Source organism: Aquarana catesbeiana, linkage group LG08 (genome assembly GCF_042186555.1).
Source record: "Aquarana catesbeiana isolate 2022-GZ linkage group LG08, ASM4218655v1, whole genome shotgun sequence".
In the NCBI taxonomy this organism is placed as follows: Eukaryota; Metazoa; Chordata; class Amphibia; order Anura; family Ranidae; genus Aquarana; species Aquarana catesbeiana.
The window spans coordinates 51,220,215-51,243,609 of NC_133331.1; the positions used below are offsets into that span (position 1 = coordinate 51,220,215).

Consider the following 23,395-nt stretch of genomic DNA (forward strand, 5'->3'; position numbering starts at 1 on the left):
CCCCGCCCGCTCGCTGTCTGCCCAGCACTACTTACCCTGTCTTGGTGGGGCAGCAGGTGACAACAGCGAGTGGTGTCCTCCATGCGTCTCCTCCCGTCCTCTCCTCCTGATAGGCGTCCAATCACAGCGCCTGTCGTTTCAGCCAATCAGGTGACGGGTAATAGACCCAAGCACCTGATTGGCGGAGAGGCGGTTCAGTGTTAGGAAAGTGAATATTCATTTGCTGTTCTGACACACCTGGGTGAACTGCGGGTGCCAAGCATGGTGCTCGCAGGTCATCTTTTTTGACGCCTATTAGAGCCTATGGCTCTAATCAGGTGCTTCAAAAACACCCCCCGCCGCTGTAATTCAGGCGCCCGAAAAGTGGTCGGGCGCCTGAATAGGGAGCGGCAGCAGCGGCCATGGATAGATTCATGCAATGCATGAATCTAATCATTGGTCATAGAGGGGGTGGCTGGAGAGAGGGGGTGACGTGGGTGCGCCCTTATGGATGAACCGCTACTGCTGCTTCATCACCGAGACCACCTCCTCCTCTGTCCCAGAGATGAACAACCACAGCCACAGCCTCAAAGGGGGCTCACCATGAATTTCCAAAGGCACCCCGCACAACGGTCCGCTCTCTATCCTCTGTAAGAAGGAATCGATTGCGAACGCATATAGCGGAGGACTCAAAGGACACCCCTGATGCACACCCGAGCCTCTGAACAAAGTCTTCAGCCAATCGACAAAGCCCCCCCTCCAGGCCATAATTGCCAATAAGCAGCCATAGGTACTCATAATTGACCTGACCAAAAGCTTTAGCCTGATCCAATGCCAGAAAGTACTTTCTCCAGCCTGCAGCCCTGCACCGCTCCAGAGCCTCCCAGACAGCTAACACCGCTGAAAAAGTGCTTCTACCCTGAATTGAACAGTGCTGGTGGTGAGAAAGTAGATTGCCCGCTACAGATGATAAATGCGAGAAAATTATTTTTGCCAGTATCTTCCTACCAACATTGAGAAGGCTAATGAGCCACCAATTCTCAATTCTCAAAGTATCTTTACCCCTTGACAGAAGAATCACCGCAGATTGTCGCATGGAGGGAGAGAGCAAACCCGCTCCCAGACGGCCATTAAAAACCTCCACCAAACATGGTGCCAGAATAACCTTAAAGTGCTTATACAACTCGGCTGTCAATCCATCTGGCCCAGGCGACCTCTTAATGGCAAGCTTGTCAATACCCTTAACCACCTCATCTGCAGTGATGTCCTCTGTCAAACTCACAAGAGAACTGCCATTTCCCAGTCCTGGAATAGAATCCAGAAAACTTGACATGCCTGCCTGATCACACATACATGCCCAGGAGGTCAGCATAATATGACCTGGCAGTTTCCAGGATCCCCGACTTGGACTTTGTCAAGGAACCTATACTGTCAATCAGGCCTACAACTGACTTAACTGCTCTACCTTGTTTGCAATTCTGGTAAGGGTAGGGCTAGTGAAATTTCCCATAATCCCTCTCCAGAACCAAAGAGGCATGCCTGTCATATATGAGCTAGAGTTTAACCTCAGAGATCCTCTCCGGATCTCCATTATTCGAGACAAGCCTATCAAGCTTCCTCCGCAAACGCTGGTAGGTGACGTACTTATCAAGCTGTTTATTTCTTCCTATGGCCTTGAAAAACCCAACCATCCTTCGTTTTGTAAGCTCCCACCACTCTGACTGCAAAAGTCCATGATTTATACCTGTGCCAGAAACCTTGCTGAAAAGGGAATCCTGTGTCGTCTGGGCAGCAATAAATATGCACATCAACCAGACCTGCCTCTCCAGCTATTTTGATAAAAAAAAGCCGTCACAGTCCAGCCTGGCTCCAGTACCTTTCCTGTCCTGAATCCTAGTGATGGTGTTGAAATCACCACCAAAGAAAACTTGCTGGGCTGTAAAAAGAAAAGGCTTGATCTTCACGAAGAGGCATTTTCTGTCCCATTTTGTCTGGGGTGCATAGATGTTGATCAGGCGCAGGTCCTGCCCCCCCCCCCCCCCCCCCCATGGAGACGTCTAAGACCATGCATCTCCCCATTTCTACCTCAATAATCCGCCAACAGGTTATCATGCTGGAAAAAAGTACTGCAACTCCAGTGTAAGGCTCGGCTGCAAGAGACCAGAAGGAGGGGCTGCGCCTCCACGCCCTCTTCGCCAGATGAATATCGACCAAACTAGACAACTGAGTCTCTTGCAAAAAGGAAAAATATCAGCATCAAACTTGCTGAGCAAAAATAAGGCCATGTTACGAGCACTTAATGATTTTATGCTGGCGACATTAATGGTCGCCACCTTCAAAGGAGTGGGAACCGCCATCAGGATGCTTGACAAGTTTCTTAGCCTGCTTACCCACTCCCTACTCGGAGACCCTACACGCTTCAATGTTCCTTGTGATTCCTCTTTCATGGAACTCACAGACTCATCACCTGAAGAACCCTCATCCTCCACCTCAGAAAACACTTCAAACTTATTGGACACCTCCACCCTCCCAGGTACAGGGACATCCTTCTTGTACTTCCTCTTCCCAGACTTTCTTTTTGCCTCCAACCACTGCATATGATCATGAGACAATCCTGACTGCAAAGCCTCCTCCCCTTCCAATCCATCATCACCCACAAGCTCATCCACCCCACTCACCACACCAGTCCCCCCACCCTTCACCCCAGCACCCCCACCATCATTCACTCCATCCCCCAGTGCCTCGCGCCCTCTAGACCTCAGTTGCCGGGGAGCAGTGGTCTGTGCAGCCAAAAAACACTGGTCCAGCTCCTTCCACAGCCCTCACAACCAATATGAGTCTGGGCACCCCCAGACTCCCACCTGAGCAGTACTACATTCCGCTGCCTGAAAGACAGGGGTGCAGATGGCAAACTAGCAGCAGACCTCCCTCTTGAACTGCCCCCTGATGTGACCCCCTTATCCCAGCCAGAGCCCCAGCATAGGTTTTATTAGCTGGATTATACACTCCAGACCTCAAAGCTGCACCATGGGTTGCAGGAGCCTCAGAACCCCTGCTCTGCAAATCTCCATCAGAGGCAGCAGCTGTCACTCCATCCACCAACACACATACAGTCCCCTTTCCAGCCTTACCAGAAGCTTTATCACTCATTCATTTTCACATCTGTAGCACGACTGCTCCCAGCAGACTCACTCACACCAACATACTCCTCTTAGGTAAAAGTCTTCCCCTCCTTGTCACTCTTCCCTGGGTTTCAGTAACACCTTTCATAGTGCAGCCATTTCCCTTCTCAGCATTTTCTGCTGCACCTGCAGCTATCAGTGGGGATTGTTCAGAACCAATGGCAAATCCCTTCCCCTTCCTTTCAGCAGAGTCCAAAGTCACAGATGACTTACTGTCAGAGATCAGAATCACAGACATGTTAGTAGCAGAGTTCAGTACTGCAGGCACAGCAGCCATCTTTCCTGCAGAGTCCTGTGCAGACACAGGAGGTTTTCCATCCAAAATGCTGCTCTGCACAATGCTCTGCATGCTGGAGTTCATACTCTCAGTTTTTATAAAGCATGGCTTCTCAGTAAGTTTTACCTTCACATGTCCAGGTACAGAATCATTGCCATCATCCTCTTCAGCAGAATCCACTGAAAAATAAAAGGTTCTTTCACTTAAGGGAGACTCCATTTCCTGAATAATGTTTAACAGCCCTCCGCATTCTTCCTCTACCTCCTGTGCTTTTCCTCCAGCTTGCTGGGGAGGGAGGGAGGCAGAGGCCACCTTTTTCTCCAGGGAGACAGATCCTGAGGTGGATGGGATAACAGGGGCAGCATCCAGGACCCCATCCTCACTCTCCACCCGTACTGTTACCACCAATGCTTTTCCACAACTGGTGTCATCCCTCATTTTCTGGAATCGTTCCTCATCCTGGAACTTCATGAATGCTCCGCTTTTCTCCTTCAATGCCTAGACCAGATTCTGCTACCGCTTTATGGTGTCCTCCAAAAACTTTAACCTCCGGTTTCAGACTCCTCCTCTTCTTGCTCCATGCTTTATCATTCATGGATTTCTTTTTCCTGTACTCTGCTTTCAGAAGTCTCCACTTTCAGGCTCACCAGCTTTTAATCCTCTTTAAACAATCAGCAACTTGCTCTCTGAAAGCGGGGGTGGATTCCCTTTTTTTTAGGGCCATAGCCAAGGTCTTCAGGTAAAGTTGAAGCTTGAGGATTCAAGTTGGATCCATCAGAGGCACCATTGCCCAGGTCATCCCTACAATCTACCATCCTCATTGGGACCAGGTAACACACCTGGCCCCCTGGTGTCTGGAGAGGGAGAACTGCAACACACACAACCTCTCTGGTACAGAAACTGATGTGACTGGCTCAGTGTTCTCTACACAACACTGCGTTATATGTCAGTGCTATATAACTTATAAATCTGTCTCACTCTCTGACATTTAGAATACATCCTTGCGCTGTCAAATGTAACGATTTCCATACTAATCAACGGATTGTGCATACAAAGACGGATTGGGGTCTGATTGGCCACTCTGCCAGATCTGCATTTTTTTTCCCTTTAGATATTTCTTCATTTTTATGAGGAGGTGATTTGTCCCCTAAAATGTCTCTGTCACAGCATACAAGTCTGTCCTCCTAGGCCGTGTGCTTTGTTATTCCAACACGCCGGATAACCATTTGGCCTGACACTGCGCTTGCCGCATCTGTTTCGTCTCTAATGAGACATCCATGACAAGAGACGCTAATTGACTATCCGCTCCGTCTCTGTCTGACCGGGAGAACATAAAATCAAATCCCCTCTGAGAGTTAATCTGGAGTACCGCCACAATTTGTGGTCTGCCAGATATTGTCATAGACTGAAGCTGAAATCACTACACAATTTACCATTTCACCTTCTTTCACTGCAAGGAGAGAACGCACAGCCTGCAAACTGGTACCTGACTCACAAACCATGTGCCCATCCCCAGTCCTTCAATTTTCTGACAGCACAGTTCATGCAGGATAGGGACTTTGGGGGGTGCTCATGACAGCTGAGATCAGTGTCTTTATAGAGTACAAGGTCCTTAAAGAGTAAATCCACTTTTGTTGAGAAAAAAAAAAACATTCCCCTCTGGGTGATCTGTGTACATTGCAGGGATTTTTAAAAAGCTTTGCTGAAGATTCCTACCTTTTGTTATTAGAAATAGCTGTTTGTCTATGCAGAGTAAATCTGTATGGGAGTGGTTTTATAATTACTAATCAGCTGCTGCACCTGCAGGGTACCAATGAGGAAAGTGCCAGGGTCTGCATACCATTTGACCATGGGTACCAAACCCGTGGCCCTCCAGCTGTTTTGCGGAACTACAAGTCCCATGAGGCATTGCAAGGCTGACAGTTACAAGCATGACTCCCAAAGGCTGAGACTTGATGGGACTTGTAGTTCTGCAGTTGGAGGGCCACAGTTTGAGCACCCATGCTTTAGACATTCCCTTTGGAAGTATCTCACCAAAAATGACAGTTTTGTTGCAGGGGATGCCCAAAATCTGGCTTGCATTTTAGTGCAGACTTCTGGGAAAATTAGTGAGCCAATCACACAAGCAGGAAATTACATTAATGGAGGGCAATCTGTACACTATCTGTATACAGAACGCCTCCATAGTTAAATAGTTAATCAAGTTGAAAAGACACAAGTCCATCTAGTTTAACCAAAAAAATAATAATATCATACAATCCCATACACACAATCCTTCACCCACAGTTGATCCAGAGGAAGGTGAAAAAACCCAGCCAAGCATGATCCAATTTGTTACAGCGGGGGAAAAAATTCCTTCCTGATCACCCGAGAGGCAATTGGATTTTCCCTGGATGAACTTTACCTATAAATGTTAGTACCCAGTTATATTATGTATATTTGGGAAATAATTCAGGCCTTTTTTAAAGCAATCTACTGAGCTGGTCAGAACCACCTCTGGAGGGAGTCTATTCCATATTTTCACAACTCTTACTGTGAAGAAACCTTTCCATATTTGGAGATTAAATCTCTTTACCTCTAGGTGTAAAGAGTGCCCCCTTGTCCTCTGTGATGACCTTAAAGTGGATAACGCAACACCAAGTTCACTATATGGACCCCTTATATATTTGTACATGTTGATCATATCCTCCCTTAATCTCCTCTTCTCAAGAGAGAAAAGGTTGCCATATTGCATTTTACAGAAAATTACAGAGCTGCAGACTGAAAATTAAAGGTCATTTTTAATAACATTCAATTACAATATGACTTGAGTCACAATTGCACTGTATATGCTTTATAAGTATATAATTCTTTAATTTGCTATTTTTTCCCCCCACAAAAGCAGAGTTACCCTTTAAGAATTCAAGGTGTGTACCCCCCCCCCCCCCCGAGATGTGGACTACATACTTCAGCAGCATAGGTTGCTGGTCCTGCACTTATTGCTCTCTTTTTCCCTCACTGTTCAGGCCTGGCAGAGATTTTTTTCCCTGATTCAGACTTTTTCAGCAAAGGAGGAAGCCTGATGGATATGAGTGGTAGTTGCTCCTTGTCATCAAGTAATTGGATGGTCTAATCTTGTATCGTTGGGCTACAGAGTTCACTGTGCACATTGATGAGTAGGGACAGGGATGACAGTGCAGTGTGGTATACATGATGACACATTCTGTGAGTCAGTTAGCAGTGAGAAGATCACGTAATTTTCTGAAAGTTTAAATAAAACAAAGGAGACAATGGGAATTGTTCAATAATCTAATGCTTGAACAGATAATACTCTCTACACAAACCAAATACATTTAGGATTTCACATGGCTTTTTATCCCCCCCCTACAAACCCCATCCTACAAATTCTCGGGGAAGAAAAAAGTAATGGTGTGAGAGTGGGGCCAGGAAGGACAAGACTGCCCCCTACTGGATGAATTTTGATGTGTGCTGATGCAAAGATCTCTGCAACATTGTATCACAGCAATCTCTTATCACTTCTTGCTATCCCTGACAGTCTCTTGAGCAAAGACACACAGGGCATCAAAGCTGCCCACGGGCCCAAGAGGATGAGCGGACATTAAGGTGTGACCCAGCCACCCAGAGAGGTTGCCGGGCCCAGCTCCAAGCAAAAATACAGGCACTCCATGGAAACAGCTAAATACACATAAGGGATCTAATTTACTACTTGAAAAATGGTTTGTATTCCTGTTCATCCAGTCTTGAGATTTACAAAGCTCTGCCACACAGCACAGCCCTGTCTGGTAGGAGACCTGATTTTTCTCTGCTGTAGTAATGTAACACTTACAGGTCTTTTCCCTCCCGCAGCCTCCAAATGGACAGTGAAAGGAGAAGCAGTAGACTAATGAGCACGTTTCTGTCACAGAACTACTTACAGTGAGCACACAGGCGAGCAGGTGACACGAGATCCCCCCAGGGCGTGCAGTCTAAGGGCCAGCTGGTATTCTGCCAGGAACCCCCTCACGAAGGTTTGGGCTTAGCTGCCCCCAGGTCACGACCCCTGGGTTCACCCCGCTCGCTAGGGAAGTATCAGAAGACACCGTCAGACAAGGATGGATGGATGAAGCAAAAGAGAGCCGGATAGCGAGCCAAGGTCAGGACGGGCTGCAGACAACGTAATCAGAACAAGCCGAGTCGGTACACAAGAGATCGGTTCACGAGAGGTCAGGTTAAGGCAGATTACACAAAGGGGGCTCAGAAACAAATGTTGCTCAAGCAACCAGAACTGGTCAGAGAGGGATTTAAATAGAGAAGCACACGAGGGGCTGGACAGGAAGTAGCAGGAAGGAATCATATATTAAGCAACAGGTGAGGCCGGCGACACCCATAGCTGCAGAGTGCAGCAGAGCTGAACACAAGCTAGTGGAACAACAGGTGCCAGCCGGCCTACAGCAGTAAAGGTGAGACACAGATCAGCTCCACAGTTGATCTGTGGCAGTCTCTTTGCTCTTTCCTCCCGTCAGCATGCTCCTGTAGCACCCTCTATCAATAGGTAGGTGCTAGTAATGTTTTTTTTTTTTTTTTACTAGGTACTGCACAGGCAAATTTAGGCAGGCCTATGCTGCAAGCTAGGCCTGTCTGTTTTGATCTGGGGCAAGGTTCATAAAGACATGGATGAGCGAGTTTGGAGTGGAGGAACTTGACTAGCCTGCACAAAGTCCTGACTTCAACCTGATATAACACCTTTGGGACGAATTAGAGTGGAGACTATGAGCCAGGCCTTCTCATCCAACATCAGTGCCTGACCTCACAAATGCACTTCTGGAAGAATGGTCAAACATTCCTATAGACACACTCCTAAACCTTGTGGACAGCCTAACCAGAAAAGTTGAAGCTGTTATTGCTGCAAAGGGTGGGCCAACTCAATATTGAACCCTACAGACTAAGACTGGGATGCCATTAAAGTTCATGTGCGTGTAAAGGCAGGCGTCCCAATACTTTTGGTAATATAGTGTATATGTTGAGTTTTTACTACAATAAAATAAATATACACAGTTCAATAAAGTGCTCTAAATAAGGCGTGCATGCATTGTGCCTTAGTCCATGTATTTTAGACTTTCAAAAATGCTGTGCCATTCCACGTTACTCACACTCAGTGTGCCTTTAAGGAATCCAATGATCTATAATCCTAGTGCCACTCCACACATCCCTTGTGAAAGACTCACTCACCAAATTCCTTGTGACCTCTTATAGTACGAAAAGGTTTCAAAGCATTTTTGCTACATGTACTGTAGCTCCTCTGGACTTCATCCTTCCCCCTCTTTCCACCGGTTTCCTCAATTACAGCCATCTTCCAGTACTCTCCAATGCCACCACAAAGTAAAAACGGGAGAGATCCAAATATAGTGTAATGTCGTTTTTATTACATTTAAATAACAATCCTAAGGCTCGGTTCACACATGGGCGGCACGACTTGCAGGTCGCCTCAGCGAGGCGACCTGCAAACGACTGCGGGGCGACTTGCGAGACGACTTCTGCATAGAAGTCTATGCAAGTCGCCCCAAGTCGCCCCCAAAGTAATACAGGAACCTTTTTCTAAGTCGGAGCGACTTGCGTCGCTCCAATTAGAACGGTTCCATAGCACAGAACGGGAGGCGACTTGTCAGGCGACTAGGTCGCCTGACAAGTCGCCCCAGTGTGAACCGAGCCTTAATGCACTCTTACTTTTGGTTACAATAGAATGGCAACCTGGTATACAATGAGCGACACTAACCCCATTCAAGATGGCCATACAGTTCGGACACCGGAAGTCATGTTACAGACAAAGCCCCACCCAATGTGTTTTGTCTACTGGACATCTTTATGGATCCAGACGAGTTTCAGTACATTTAGGAAAAGTGCTTTGAGACGTTCTTATACTATAGGAGGTCACAAGAAAAATGGTGAGTGAGTCTTTCACAAGGGCTGTGTGGAGTGGCAATTGGATTAACAATCACTGGATTCTTTCAAGGCACATTGAGTGTGAATAAGGAGTCACTTGAAATGACACAGTAATTTTTGAATGCCTATAATTTATTGACCAACGTATGCCATAGATGGTAAGATTTTTTTGCCTGCAACTACGGTTTGCAGGAAAGAGAAAGTCACTCGATTCCCCCACTAACACACTCAAGCGTTGATGGGGAAATCCCTCCAGTGGAGCTATTGTTATTATTATTCTCTCGGCAGGGGGGGGCCTAGGGAGCTGTCCCTGCTGGGAGAACACAGTGATCTTTGCTAGCAGCTATTGCCACTGGCAATAATTGCATGGAGAAAATCTGACATGCTGGTTGTACCCAAGTCGAGCGATGGATCGTCTTGGGTACATTAAGCCTGCTCTTAGATGGTTCAAATCTCAGCCGGTTTCTGCTAAACTGGCAAAGATTCGAACCATCTATGTATGGCTGGCTTAAGGCACAATGAATGGATACCTTAATGGAGCACTTTGAACACTGTATATTATATATATACACAATTGTAGTAAAAAAACTCAACATATATGTTTAGACACTTATGGCATAGTATTTTGAGCATGTTTTAAGCAGATTTCTTTATTCATCCATCAACACTAGATTTGATAGGTGTAAAGTTTTTAGTTAACATTAAGGTGGTGATTATATATATATATATATATATATATATATATATATATATATATATATATATCTCTATCTATCTATCTATCTATATATAGATGATAGATATATATATAGATATATATCTATATATATCTATAATCACCACCGTAGTGTTAACTAAAAACTTTACACCTATCAAATCTAGTGTTGTTATATATATATATTTTATTAGGAACACTGAGTGCTGCACCTCTTTTTGTACTTTTAAAATATTACTATTTTCCGAGGTTGGATACTAGATAGGTGTATAGGTGTTCGACAGCTGTTTGCAATTAATAGTATTTGCTTCCCACAGGTGCAGGGTTGTCATTTGGATTGTCTTAAATCCATGAAAGCCATTGTTGTCCGTAGCGCTGTAAGATGTACTTACAGTTCAGCTCAGCTGACTCTATAAAGAATGTTTATGAGAAGATATATATATTTTATCTGTGTATTGATTGAAGGATTTCCAGCACAGAGCGAGCTCTCTCCGTCCGGATCATTAAATCTCTTCACGGCTCCCTCCCATACTCCCGCCTTGCGCCTCCCATACTGTAACAAGGTAAACCACACTCGGCGGTAATTGCATTTCTTAATACGTATTGATCCTCTGGGTTAAATGTTCCTCTCTCCAAAGCTACAGAGAATTCTAATGAAGATATGAAAAGCCCAACTGTATTTTATTTCCGATAAATTGGAACTAATAAACTTTAATAGGCTCAGCCTTCTAAAACCACCGCGGCAGGTTAACCTTATGGATGATATTCACTCTGGACGTCACCGGCTGGCTCTCCCTAGTCCTGTGCCGAGTTCTCCAGTGTCAGAAATAGACTTCACCTTACATCCCAATGTGCAGGTTGCATCATGAAATAAGATTTTTGGCTGATGCAAGCATCATCACTCGAGGAACAAGAATAATTAATGAAATCATTTTTTTGTCTAATTAGCAATGTCAAAAGTAAAGTGACATGATGAACAGCAGCCATATCTGGGCAAACAAAAGGGATTTTAAAACTTTAAATTCAGTCAGTAGCTTTCACCCATTTCAACTAACTTGTCAAAAAAAAAAAAAAAAAAACATCAAGCTAAATACCCCTAAAACCCACCTTTAGACCCCTTTCACACTTATACGACTTGTCCCACGATTTTGGACTGCAAAATCGCATAAGTCATTCTCCATGATTTTGAATGACTACCATTCATATTGGCATGACTTTAAGTCGTGCCGACTTCAAAGTAGTTCCTGCACTACTTTTTTTCTGAAGTCGGATCAAAGTCGGATTCCTTATTATCTTATCCGACTTTGGCATGGGACTTGTGCATAAAGGGGAACTCCACGCAAATGTTTTTTTTTTTAAAGAAAAAACTGGTATGGGTTCCCCCTTCATTAGCATACCGGGCCCTTTGTTCTGGTATGGATTTTAAGCGGACCCCCACGCCGAAAAAATGGCGTGGGGTCCCCCCAAAATCTACACCAGATCCTTATCCAAGCACCAGCCTGGCCGGTCAGGAAAAGGGGTGGGGACGAGCGGGTGCCCCCCCCCCTGAGCCGTACCAGGCTGCATGCCCTCAACATGGGGGGTGGGTGCTTTGGGGCAGGGGGGCACCCTGCGGCCCCCCCACCCCACAGCACCTTGTCCCCATGTTGATGAGGACAAGGGCCTCTTCCCGACAACCCTGGCCGTTGGTTGTCGGGGTCTGCGGGCGGGGGGCTTATCGGAATCCGGGAGCCCCCTTTAATAAGGGGGGCCCCAGATCCCGGCCCCCCGCCCTATGTGAATGATTATGGGGTACATCGTACCCCTACCCATTCACCTAGGAAAAAAGTGTCAATAAAAAAAAAAAAAAAAGACACACAAGACAGGTTTTTAAAGTAATATATTAGGCAGCTCAGGGGGTCTACTTCCGACTTCAGGGATCTCTTCCTTCTTCTCTGCGCTCTCCGGCCTCTTCTCCGCGCTCTCCGATTCTTCGCCCGCTCTCCGCTATTTTCTGCTCTTTTGCCGACTCTTTTGCTAGCGTTGGCCCAGTCTTCACCGTCGTCTTCTTCCGATGTTGACATGACGCTTTCTCCCGATGTAATGCCGCGTGCAACGACTTATATAGGCATGGGGCTTGGTCACCGGGTGATGTCATCTGGTGTTACCCCGCCCCTTATGACGTCACTGCCCGGGGCATGATGGGACGCAGCAAACATGTGGAAGAAGGTGCCCTGGTCAGATAAGACGAAAATTGAACTTTTTGGCCTAAAAGCAAAATTCTATGTGTGGTGGAAAACTAACACTGCACATCACCCTGAACACACCATCCCCATGTGAAACATGGTGGTGGCAGCAGTGGTGCTTTTCTTCAGCAAGGACAGGGAAGCTGATCAGAGTTGATGGGAAGATGGATGGAGCCAAATACAGGGCAATCTTAGAAGAAAACTTGTTAGAGTCTGTAAAAGACTTGAGACGGGGTGAAGGTTCTAAATATACAGCCAGAGCTACAATGAAATGTTTTAGATCAAAGCATATTCATGCGTTAGCATAGCCCAGTCAAAGCCCAGACCTAAATCCAATTGAGAATCTATGGCAAGACTTGAAAATTGCTTTTCACAGACACTCTCCATCCAATCTGACAGAGCTATATTGCAAAGAATGGGCAAAAATCTAAATCTCTAGGGGTGCAAAGCTGGTAGAGAAATACCCAAAAAGACTTGCAGCTGTAATTGCAGTGAAAGGTGGTTCTACAAAGTATTAACTCCGGGGGGCTGAATACAAATGCACGCCACACTTTTTCACATATTTATTTGTAATCAATTTGGAAAATCATTTATCATTTTCCTTCCACTTCACAATTATGTACCACGTGTCTATTACATAAAATCCCAATAAAGTACATTTACGTTTTTGGTTATAACATGACTAAATGTGGAACATTTCAAGGGGTATGAATATTTTTTCAAGGCACTGTATATACAGTGGATATAAAAAGTCCACACACCCCTGTTAAAATGTCAAAAAAAAATGAAACAAAGATAAATAATTTCAGAACTTTTTCCACCACAACTCAGATGAACAACAAAACAGAAATCTTTTAGGTGGAGGGAAGTAAAAAAACGAAAATATGGCTGCATAAGTGTGCACAGCCTTAAACTAATACTTTGTTGAAGCACCTTTTGATTTTATTACAGCACTCAGTCTTTTTGGGTATGAATTTATCAGCATGGCACATCTTGACTTGGCAATATTTGCCCACTCTTCTTTGCAAAAACATTCCAAATCTGTCAGATTGCGAGAGCATCTCGTGTGCACAGCCCTCTTCAGATCACCCCACAGATTTTCAATTGGATTCAGGTCTGGGCTCTGGCTGGGCCATTCCAACACTTCAATCTTCTGGTGAAGCCATTCCTTTGTTGATTTGGATGTATGCTTTGGGTCGTTGTCAAGCTGAAAGATATAAGTTCCTCTTCATGTTCAGTTTTCTAGCAGAAGCCTGAAGGTTTTGTGCCAATATTGACTGGTATTTGGAAATGTTCATGATTCCCTCTACCTTGACTAAGGCTCCTGTTCCAGCTAAAGAAAAACAGCCACCGTGTTTCACGGTGGGCATGGCGTTCTTTTGGTGATGTGCAGTGTTGTTTTTGTGCCAAACATATCTTTTGGAATTACGGCCAAAAAGTTCAACCTTGGTTTCATCAGACCACAACACATTTTCCCACATGCTTTTGCAAAATTTAGCAGGGCTTGGATGTTTTTCTTCGTAAGAAAAGGCTTCTGTCTTGCGACTTTACCCCATACCTCAGACATATGAAGAATATGGGAGATTGTTATCACATGTACCACACAGCCAGTACTAGCCAGATATTCCTGCAGCTCCTTTAATGTTGCTGTAGGCCTCTTGGCAGCCTCCCTGACCAGTTTTCTTCTCGTCTTTTTTATCAATTGTGGAGGGACATCCAGTTCTTAGTAATGTCACTGTTGTGCCAAATTTTCTACACTTGATGATGAATGTCTTCACTGTGTTCTATGGTATATCTAATGCTTTGAAAATTATTTTGGACCCTTCTCCTGACATACCTTTTAACAATGAGATCCCTCTGATGCTTTGGAAGCTCTCTGCCGGCCATGGCTTTTGCTGTAGGACGCAACTAAGAAAATGTCAGGAAAGACCTACTAGAACAGCTGAACTTTATTTGGGGTTAATCAGAGGCACTTTAAATGATGGCAGGTGTGTAATCACTCCTGTTTAGCCAACATTCACATTGGGCCGATTTGACATGCAATTTGACATGTCAAATCGCATGCCAAATCAGAGCCTATTGCCGGCAATCGCTCAAGGTGTTAATATGGCGCACAATGGAGGTAGCCGAGTACATATAACTAAAAATGGTGGGGGGAAGGGGGTGGGTTGGGGGTTCCTGAAAGGGGGAACTTTATGGTGGTAGTTAATGTTTCACAACAAGTTCAGGTATTAGTCCATGTAAGGATAAAATGATGCTGAATAAATGGAAGGCAGCCAGTCTATAAAAGCTAGAAGAAGCTCTGGAACAATAAAAAAGAAAGAAGGACGGCGCCCTCTAAGTGCAGCATGTATGTTAAAAATATTTATTACAATAGATAAAAACACTCACATTTGAGTTGCTAAAAACCAGCATGTAAAGTAGTTTCATCCGCATGCTCTCGGGGGATATGGATGTCACGGGCCAGTGGGGGGGGGTTCCTGGGATGTGAGTCCTGTGACCTGGGTCCTGGTAGCTGTTCTGGTGGTGCCGAGGGTCCTCAGAGCCTCCGGGCATAGCCCGATGAAGGAGCACGCATGCTCCGAACGCGTAGCACCACCCGCCTCACCCCGCTCCCGGAAGTGAAGACGCAGGTCAGCACGGCGCTCCACGGAGGATCCATGACCGATATCCTGGCCGCCCGGAGGCTCTGAGGACCCTCGGCACCACCGGAACAGCTACCAGGACCCAGGTCACAGGACTCACATCCCAGGAACCCCCCCCACTGGCCCGTGACATCCACATCCCCCGAGAGCATGCGGATGAAACTACTTTACATGCTGGTTTTTAGCAACTCAAATGTGAGTGTTTTTATCTATTGTAATAAATATTTTTAACATACATGCTGCACTTAGAGGGCGCCGTCCTTCTTTCTTTTTTATTGCCGGCAATCGCACCCACCAGAATCGGTGTGACGCTGACTTTGCGGCCCCACACGGATTCCCAAAAGTAGTTTCTGCACTACTTTTGGCTATTTTGGGGGCAATTTCAATACACATTTGTGCAAGAACCTGCACAGATGTCTGTAAAATCGCCCCCGAAGTCGGACTGAAATGCCAGTTTAAAAAAGTGTGCAAGTTCAGCTGAACTCGCATGATTTCAAACCCGCCCTCAGTGTGAATGTGGGCTCAACATGCGTTTGAATGTGATTGCTTAATGCTGAACACAGGTACATCCCCAGTTATAAGAGGGTGTGCACACTTATCCACTTTTTTTTATTTTTACCCTCTACCCCTAAAAGATTTCAGTTTGTTGTTCAACTTCGTTGTACAGTTTATAGGTCACATTTTAATGTGGAAAAAAGTTCTTAAATGATTTATCTTGGTCTCATTCTTTTACATCACAGAAACCTGACATTTTAACAGGGGTGTGTAGACTTTTTATATCCAGTGTGTGTGTGTATATATATATATATATTCTCCACTTTACAAATGGCTCCAAGGCTCAACAACAAAACAAAAGCTGACCCAATCCATTATTAAATCAGTGGTTAGGAAGGGTGAGATTCTTCACTGCACTGTGCTTTCATGCTAACTTGTTTCAGGCACTGGAAGCTGGAGGTGGTATAATCCGAAGGTACAGAAGCAAAAGTGAAGCGCACCAGCAGGGATCTAAATAGTAAATTGAATCTATTAATACACCTGTCTCAGAGGCTGCCATTATGCAAATAAGTGTCCACATTGGTTTAAAGGGAATCTGGAAAAGAGATTGACCCACCAGTGTGAAATCTGACTAGAGGTAATACTTTTCATGTGACCCCCGATTATAGTGCTCAGTGCCAAAGCAGCCAACCAGTAAACCTCAGCATAGACTTAGGGGTGTTAGGAGTGCGCACAACCCTGAGAAAGCCTCAACTCTGTAAGAGTGGAAACTTGCGCCAGAATATCTTGCAGAGCCAGAGGTGAGGAGGGCAAACAGGAGTCAAAGGACAGGTTCATTTAAAGCAGAACAGTAAAGAGAAGTGTGGAAAAAAAAAACATTCACACTCACCTGGGTGGATTCAGCTTTGGTCCTGTCCCCCCGTTTCCTCTACACCAAAAACTGAGCGATCGAAGACTGCTGATCTTTCAGTTTTCAGTCTTTTAGCAAGCAGAGAACTGACTGTCAGTCTCAGGCTCTCTGCTCTGCCCCTCTAGCGCGCACTTGAGCACCAGGCTTTGCAGGGGGATAGGAGCGACTGTTCTTTTTTATGTTACAAGCCAGCAGTTCCTGGTTTGCCCACCTAGGTTGGACTCCTTTGCCTCCTTGTAGAGCTGCACGATTAATCAAGAATCGTTATCGCGATTTTTTCCCGGGTTGCGATCTTGAAAAAAAGTGTTTCACGATTCTTGCTATGCAAAGAATTCTCTCTGCTCTTCTGAAGCCACAGCCGTCAAAAAAAAGGAAGAAAAAATCCAGGCAGTCTGCCAAGAATCACAACATTCTTTAGCAGTTAAATTTAAGTATAAACATTGTAACAATTTGTCAATGGAACAGACTTGTGTGTAAGGCATCATTCTCACAAGGCGGATCCGCTGCCTTGGAGTCCGCCTCTGTCCACCAGCTCAGCGGGAGATCTCTTTGTTGATCTCCGCTGATCCAGAGGATGGCAGGTCCCTCTCTGCTCACTGAGTGGGGAGAGGCCTGTCGAGCGCCGCTGCTTCCTATGGAGAGTTTGGACGAAAACGGACAGCATGTTCGTTTTCATCAGATCTCACCCAACCCGATCCGCCAGGGACAGATGCAAACGTAGGGACATCCATCTGCTTTTAGCGTATCGGACCAGGTTGGATGACAGCGGACATGTCACCGCTGACATCCGTCGCTCCATAGACTAGCATAGAGCGCCCGTTCAGGTCCGCCGTCAAAACTGACAGGCGGACATGAACGGTCCGACAGTGTGAAAGGGGCCTAAGTGTGGAAATTGTAACCACTTAAACACTAAACCTTTTTCTGACATTTGTTGGTTTCAAGTTAAAATATTTTTTTTTGCTAGAAAATTACTTAGAACCCCCAAACATTATATATAATTTTTTAGTAGAGACCCTAGAGAATAAAATGGTGGTTGTTGCAATATTTTATGTCACACTGTATTTGCGCAGCAGCCTTTCAAATGCAATTTTTTGGGAAAAAATTGCTTTAATGAATTAAAAAAAAAAAAAAACAACTAACCAGTAAAGTTAGCCCAATTTTTTGTATAATGTGAAAGATTTTACGTCGCAAGAATCGTGAGAGAATCGTGATCTTTTTATTCTAAGCAAAAAAATTGTGGTTCTCATTTTGGCCAGAATCGTGCAGCCCTACCTCCTTGGATTGCTACGTCACAGCTATATTTGGAGGCAGTGTACTACTAAGCCACAACTTTGTCACACATGCGACAGATTTTTGCTGGGCGGTATAGTTCCAATCTGTCAGGAGCTGACAGCGCTTGTGCGCATGCACAGATGCAACACCGGTCTCTGCCTGGGCCCAGATATGCACTGGGTTTTGCAAAATGATGGTGGGGAAGGGCATTCATGCGTTTTTAAGTTCAACTTTAAGCTCACTAGTAGCCAGTGGGAAGAGATCTTTTCCTGTACCACACCACAGACAAATATACAACACTTTTTTTTTTTTTCACATGTGCTCAACTGTTGGAGGCCTGGAAACCCAATGAACAATTTTTATTCATTATAAGAGTAGAATTCTGAACTCTGTGTAGATTTCTATGTTATGTGGGAAGTTTGGAGGCATTTTACTGCTCCAAAACAAGCAACACAAAGAAAGATATTGTTTGCAAAGAAAACATTTAGTACTTACAGTAGCAGGTTCCTCGCAGGGGGTTCCCCAGGTATCGATTTTCAGAATCACATCTGAAAGGAAAACAAGATGGTTATTACAGTCACAGGCCCTGCTCCCTTGGGTATCAATATTGTACAAAGGTATATTTCATGCTATGGATGCAGAATTAACTATTGATCACCTGCTCATTGGGGGGGGGGGGGTGTCTATTCTGATGGCTGACCAGTCTTTGCTCTTCGCTGTGAAATCTGACAGCTTACTGCTCAATTTCAAAAGTTAACATTCAGAAGTTTCATTATCAAAATATTAATAATAATAGTAATAGCAGGGGACATTAGATGTAAGCTCATCTGGTGCAGAGACTGATGTGAATGGCTCAGTGTTCTTTGTACAGCACTATGGAATATGTCAGAGCTATAAAAAATGTATCATAATAATGTGTTACTGTGGTGAAACATTAGAGTGTAAGCTCCCCGGTTCTGGAGACTGATGCAAGTGGCTCACTGTTCTCTGTACAGCACTGCAGAATATGTCAGCGCTTTATAAATGTATAATAATAATAGTGTGTGACTGTGGTGGGACATTAGAGTGTAAGCTCCTCTGGTGCACAGACTGATGTGACTGTCTCAGTGTTCTCTGTACAGCATTGTGGTATGTGTCAGAGCTATATAAATTATAATATTAACACGTGACTGTGGTGAGACATTAGAGTGTAAATTTTTGTTTATTAAAAAATCATACAAACATACAGCTTATTAATAAAAACATATTTACATAAAAATAAACAACAACTAAACAAAAACAAGCGTGCCTACGTCAGCAAGTAAAGAAATCCGTTTCCTGACAAGATAGCATAGAAAGAAACATATTAATAACAAAAAAAGAGACTACAAACCCTGAAACTCAACTTAAAACACAAGCCAGGCTAAGAAACATTTTGAGATTTAATCGCCATCAGGATGCGATTTCAACCCCCCCCCCCCATTAACCCCTCCCCCCACATCATTCACCTTGCATTCTACACCAGCCACTCTCATTCCCTTCCCACCTCTCCCCGCCATCATCCAATCCATCCCTCACTCCACCCCTTGGTGTCTGCTGACCTCCAGTTGTACTTCGGCCAGGCCAAGGAGGAGGGGTTGGTACCACCATACATGTCGGTCCAGAACCCTCCACTGCCTTCATTACACTAGGAGAAACAAATAGGTGCAGACACAGACTTGACAACCACACTTTCTGATACTGACTGGGGAACCACTGACTGGGGGGACACTGACACCACAGACGGCCTCACAGACACAGATTCTGACGGGAAAGAGATACTAGGATTCCTTGGTACAACTTCCGCCAACCCAGACTTTTCTCTATCCAGACGGAAGATTTCCTCCACTAGCTCTGGCTTATTGTGCAAAGCCTCACGGCACTGGCTATATGGGTGACCGACCTTATCACACAAGTTACATTCAATGATGTTACAGTCCCTGGCCAGATGCCCCAGTTCCTGGCACAAAGAGCACTTCTGTTCTGGACATTTAGAGGAGAAATGTCCCTTGACTCCACATTTATGGCACAGTTTAGGTTGACCAGGGTAAAAGACGGTAATCCTATCTCCACCAATAAAGGCAGAGGAGGGTAAATGCTTGACCACATTCCCACACACACTCAACCTCATTGACACTGACCACCCACCCGTCCAGATTTCTCTATTATCCACAATCTTTTTTAGCAGACACAAAGTTTCACGAAACCACCTCAACCAGACCCATACATTTTCAAGGGGTATAGACTCATTCCTTGTCAGGATAGTCACATTATTTTTCAAGGGCTGACGTGAGACAACTTTAGGGACAAGCCCCTTCCAGTCCGGCTGGCCCCCATATACATGCTCATACCACTCCCAAAACAGATCCAGCGATTCTGGACGCACAAATGATAAATCATTCATAGGAACCAGCCGGACTGATGAGAGAATAAATATCCTCCGCCTTAAAACCTATGGCTAGGATCTTATCCACAACCACCCTCCTGATAGGTGGAATATCTCCTCCTTCCCACCTGAGCTGTACCACATTCCTGTGTTTAATGGAAGAAGGTGCATTAGCTGAAAGTCGCACAACTGGCTCCCTTCCACCACCAGTAGCATGACTTTGTCCCGACACAGCCTTAGCATAACTCCTAACTGGGACAGATGACACATTAACTGGTTGCATAGGAATATTAACTGGCTGCATAGGAACCTCTGAAATCTGGTTTGGTAAATTACCCACCACCTGATCCTCCCTCCTCACCACCAGCACAACAGTCTCGCTCACCATAGTCCCAGAAGTACCACAGTTACCAGCAGTCCCATGATCAAGTAAAGTCTTCTGTTTAGAAAAAACATCAGCTGTTTCAGCGTTCATACCACCCTCCTGCTCAGCATGTTCATACGACATTCCTGCTCTGCAGTTGCAATGTTCATGCGACATTCCTGCTCTGCACTGTTAGTGTCCATGTAGGACTCCTCACAGCCAGTAGAAACTTCTCTGTCTGGATATATGCCATCTCTTCCTGCATTCCCATGATCTTCATCTTATAAGTCAGTGCCACTCATGGGAGATTCCATTTCTGTAATGGTCTGCAGCAATCCGCCATTTTCCTCAACCTCCTCCTTGGATGACCCAGGCCCCTGGGGAGGGACGGGGGCAGATACTGACTAAGGTGCCACAAATCCTGAGACAGGGGTAGTACTGGGGCCACCATGTGAAGCCACTTCCTTACCCCCCCATCCATACTGTCGCCGTTGCTGTGGCATCCACCCTCTGGCTGGTACTGGTACAGGCACTTTCCTTCATCTGTTGCAATCTCTCCTCACTCTCACACTTTTCTCTGAACACACTGCTGCTCTCCTTCAGAGAGGCGACCAACTTATCCTGCTTTTTCAATGCCTCTTCCAGAGACTTCAGCTTGGAGATTTCCCTCTTACTGTTTCCAGACTTACTATGCAGGGATTTTTTTTTTTCCCTGAGATCTTCTTTCATGACAGAAAGTTTCTGTTTCTCCTTAGCAATGCGGCGAAGTCTGTTCACCACTTTATCCTGGAAGACTGGTAAGGACTCCTCTTGCATAGGAACAGGCCCAGGATCCATTGCAGCTTGAGCACATGGAGTAGACCTCAGTGTTTCTGGAGAGCACCTCAGTGTCTCTGGAGAGCCTCCACCTTCGTCTTCCCCAATATGGTCGATACTTGCCTGGGAAAAGCCTGCATGAGAGGCCCCAGGCTTGCTGCTTCTCTCAGATGAGATCACAGCAGAGTGAGCCAACAGCACCCTGCAGAACAGCACCACCTGGTGGAGAAGCTCCTCTGGTACAGAGATTAAGCTGAATAGTTCAGTGTTCTTTGAACAGCACTGCAGAATATGTCAGAGCTATAGAAATCAATAAATAAATTATGAATACAGACCATTTTTGCTGTATATCTAGATACAGGAAGCTGAATCAGCAGGTAGAAGAGGTGATAAATACTACATATGTAATTGCATTGCATACTACAAATCTAATTGTATAGTATGGGGTGTAATGTGAACACACAGCTGGGAAATTCCGGGTGGGGGCTATCAGGATTGCGCTCTGTGACCTGCCATGACGTTATTTATGCCAATGTAAACAGCATCACATGATCCATCTTCCCAGGATCCTCGGCCAGAGTTTGGCACATAGAAAGAAACTTTAGTCGGCGATGATTTATCAGTTAGTTCTTGGCAGAGATCCCGTTTCTTCCCTCATTTCCAAGGACAATTAAGAAGAGCCTTAAGCAGCCAATTCTTTATGGTCCTGATGTAAGTGGAGGAAGGGGGAGCTCCATCCATCACTCTGAACATTATGGCTAATGACCACCCCATCTATCTCCTGCCTCCTCTATCTGCTAAAAGCCCCTTGTTCCAAAGAGAGTATCTCTAACGCCATCTACTGCTGTCTGCGCTGCAGGACGGGACGCAATATGGCTTCAATCACACTCCTGTAGTGATACAAATGAGAAACAGAAAGATTTAGACTGAGGCTATAGTTGGCTTTTAGGAAGAGATTTTCTGTTTGAGATGGAGAGTTATTACTCGTCTACAATTCAAAATACAGGACAGACAGGTCTTTGTGTCACCCAATGCCTTCATCCTATTGGTTTTCAATAGCAAGGCACATGCTGACCACCAACTGAATGTCATGCTTAACCTATACGTAAACCCAATCAATTGAATCTAAGCCTTGAAGTCTAAATGCAGCCAAATAAAAAACATGAAAATCAGCACAAGAGATGTAACTTACAGTCAGTAGGATGAGTCCCTTCTGCTGATGCCTCTTCTCTTAAAGCGGTGTTCCGCCCCCCCACAAAAAAAAATTAAAAATCAGCAGCTACAAATACTGTAGCTGCTGACTTTTACTATTAGGACACTTACCTATCCAGAGTTCCCGCGATGTCAGCACCCCCGCTGATTTTCGGATCGGCTGCCGTCGCCACCATTCCTGGTAAGGGGAACCAGCCAGTTCCCTATCACGCATGCGCGAAGTGCGCTGCGCTTTCTAATTGGCAAGGTGGCGGAGGAAGGAGGAGGGGGGCTGCACTTCCGAGGGATGACAGCGCCGCCTCCAGAAGTGGGGAAAGGGTACCTGTCAAAAACAGTTACCTGTTCCCTTCTCCCCCCTGAAAGGTGCCAAATGTGGGGACAGCTAAGCGGAAGTTCCGCTTTTGGCAGAACTCCGCTTTAAGCTGGCCATGGATGTTTTGACTCTCAGCACGTTCAGCAGGAACCGGTTGAGATTTGGACCATCTATGGGCAGGCTGATTGTACCTAAGTCGATCCATCAATCAGCTTTGGTACAACCAGCATGTCAGCTTTTTATATGCCATTATTGCCAGTGGCTATAGCAATAATGAGTGTGTTCTCCCAGTAGGGAAGGCTACCCATGCCCCCCTGCTGGGAGAACACAATAGAGAGGGATTCCATCATCAACACTGACTGTGTTGAAGGGGGAATCGAGCGAACCACATCATCTATGGCCAGGCTTGGGTGAAATCCTCCTTTGCCCATGTCCCCATTCTCCACCTACCAATCCCCCAGTGCAGAGGGGCTGTCACAGCTGCCCAACTATGTCTGCCCTTTCCGCTCCTCCATTCATAACACACGGATTTAGCTGCGTTTTTAATGCTGCATTTCTGCATGCCTCTCCTAGAGCATAGGTGTCCAGGGGGAGGGCAAAAAAAATGTCTGTTAAAAGTTGCTGCTTCAACACACATTACGCAGGCATGATCCACGGTTGTCACCCT

At 45.4% G+C, this 23,395-nt stretch overlaps 1 protein-coding gene across 1 annotated transcript in view; it reads right to left on the reverse strand.

Annotated features, from left to right (window-relative positions):
- Positions 1 to 23,395, reverse strand: part of ATRNL1 (attractin like 1) — a 968,544-nt gene that overhangs the window by 466,146 nt on the left and 479,003 nt on the right. The window contains exon 21 of the mRNA XM_073595827.1: positions 18,115 to 18,167. Within this exon, the coding sequence (XP_073451928.1) occupies positions 18,115 to 18,167 (53 nt within the window). The remainder of the gene's footprint in view (positions 1 to 18,114; positions 18,168 to 23,395) is intronic.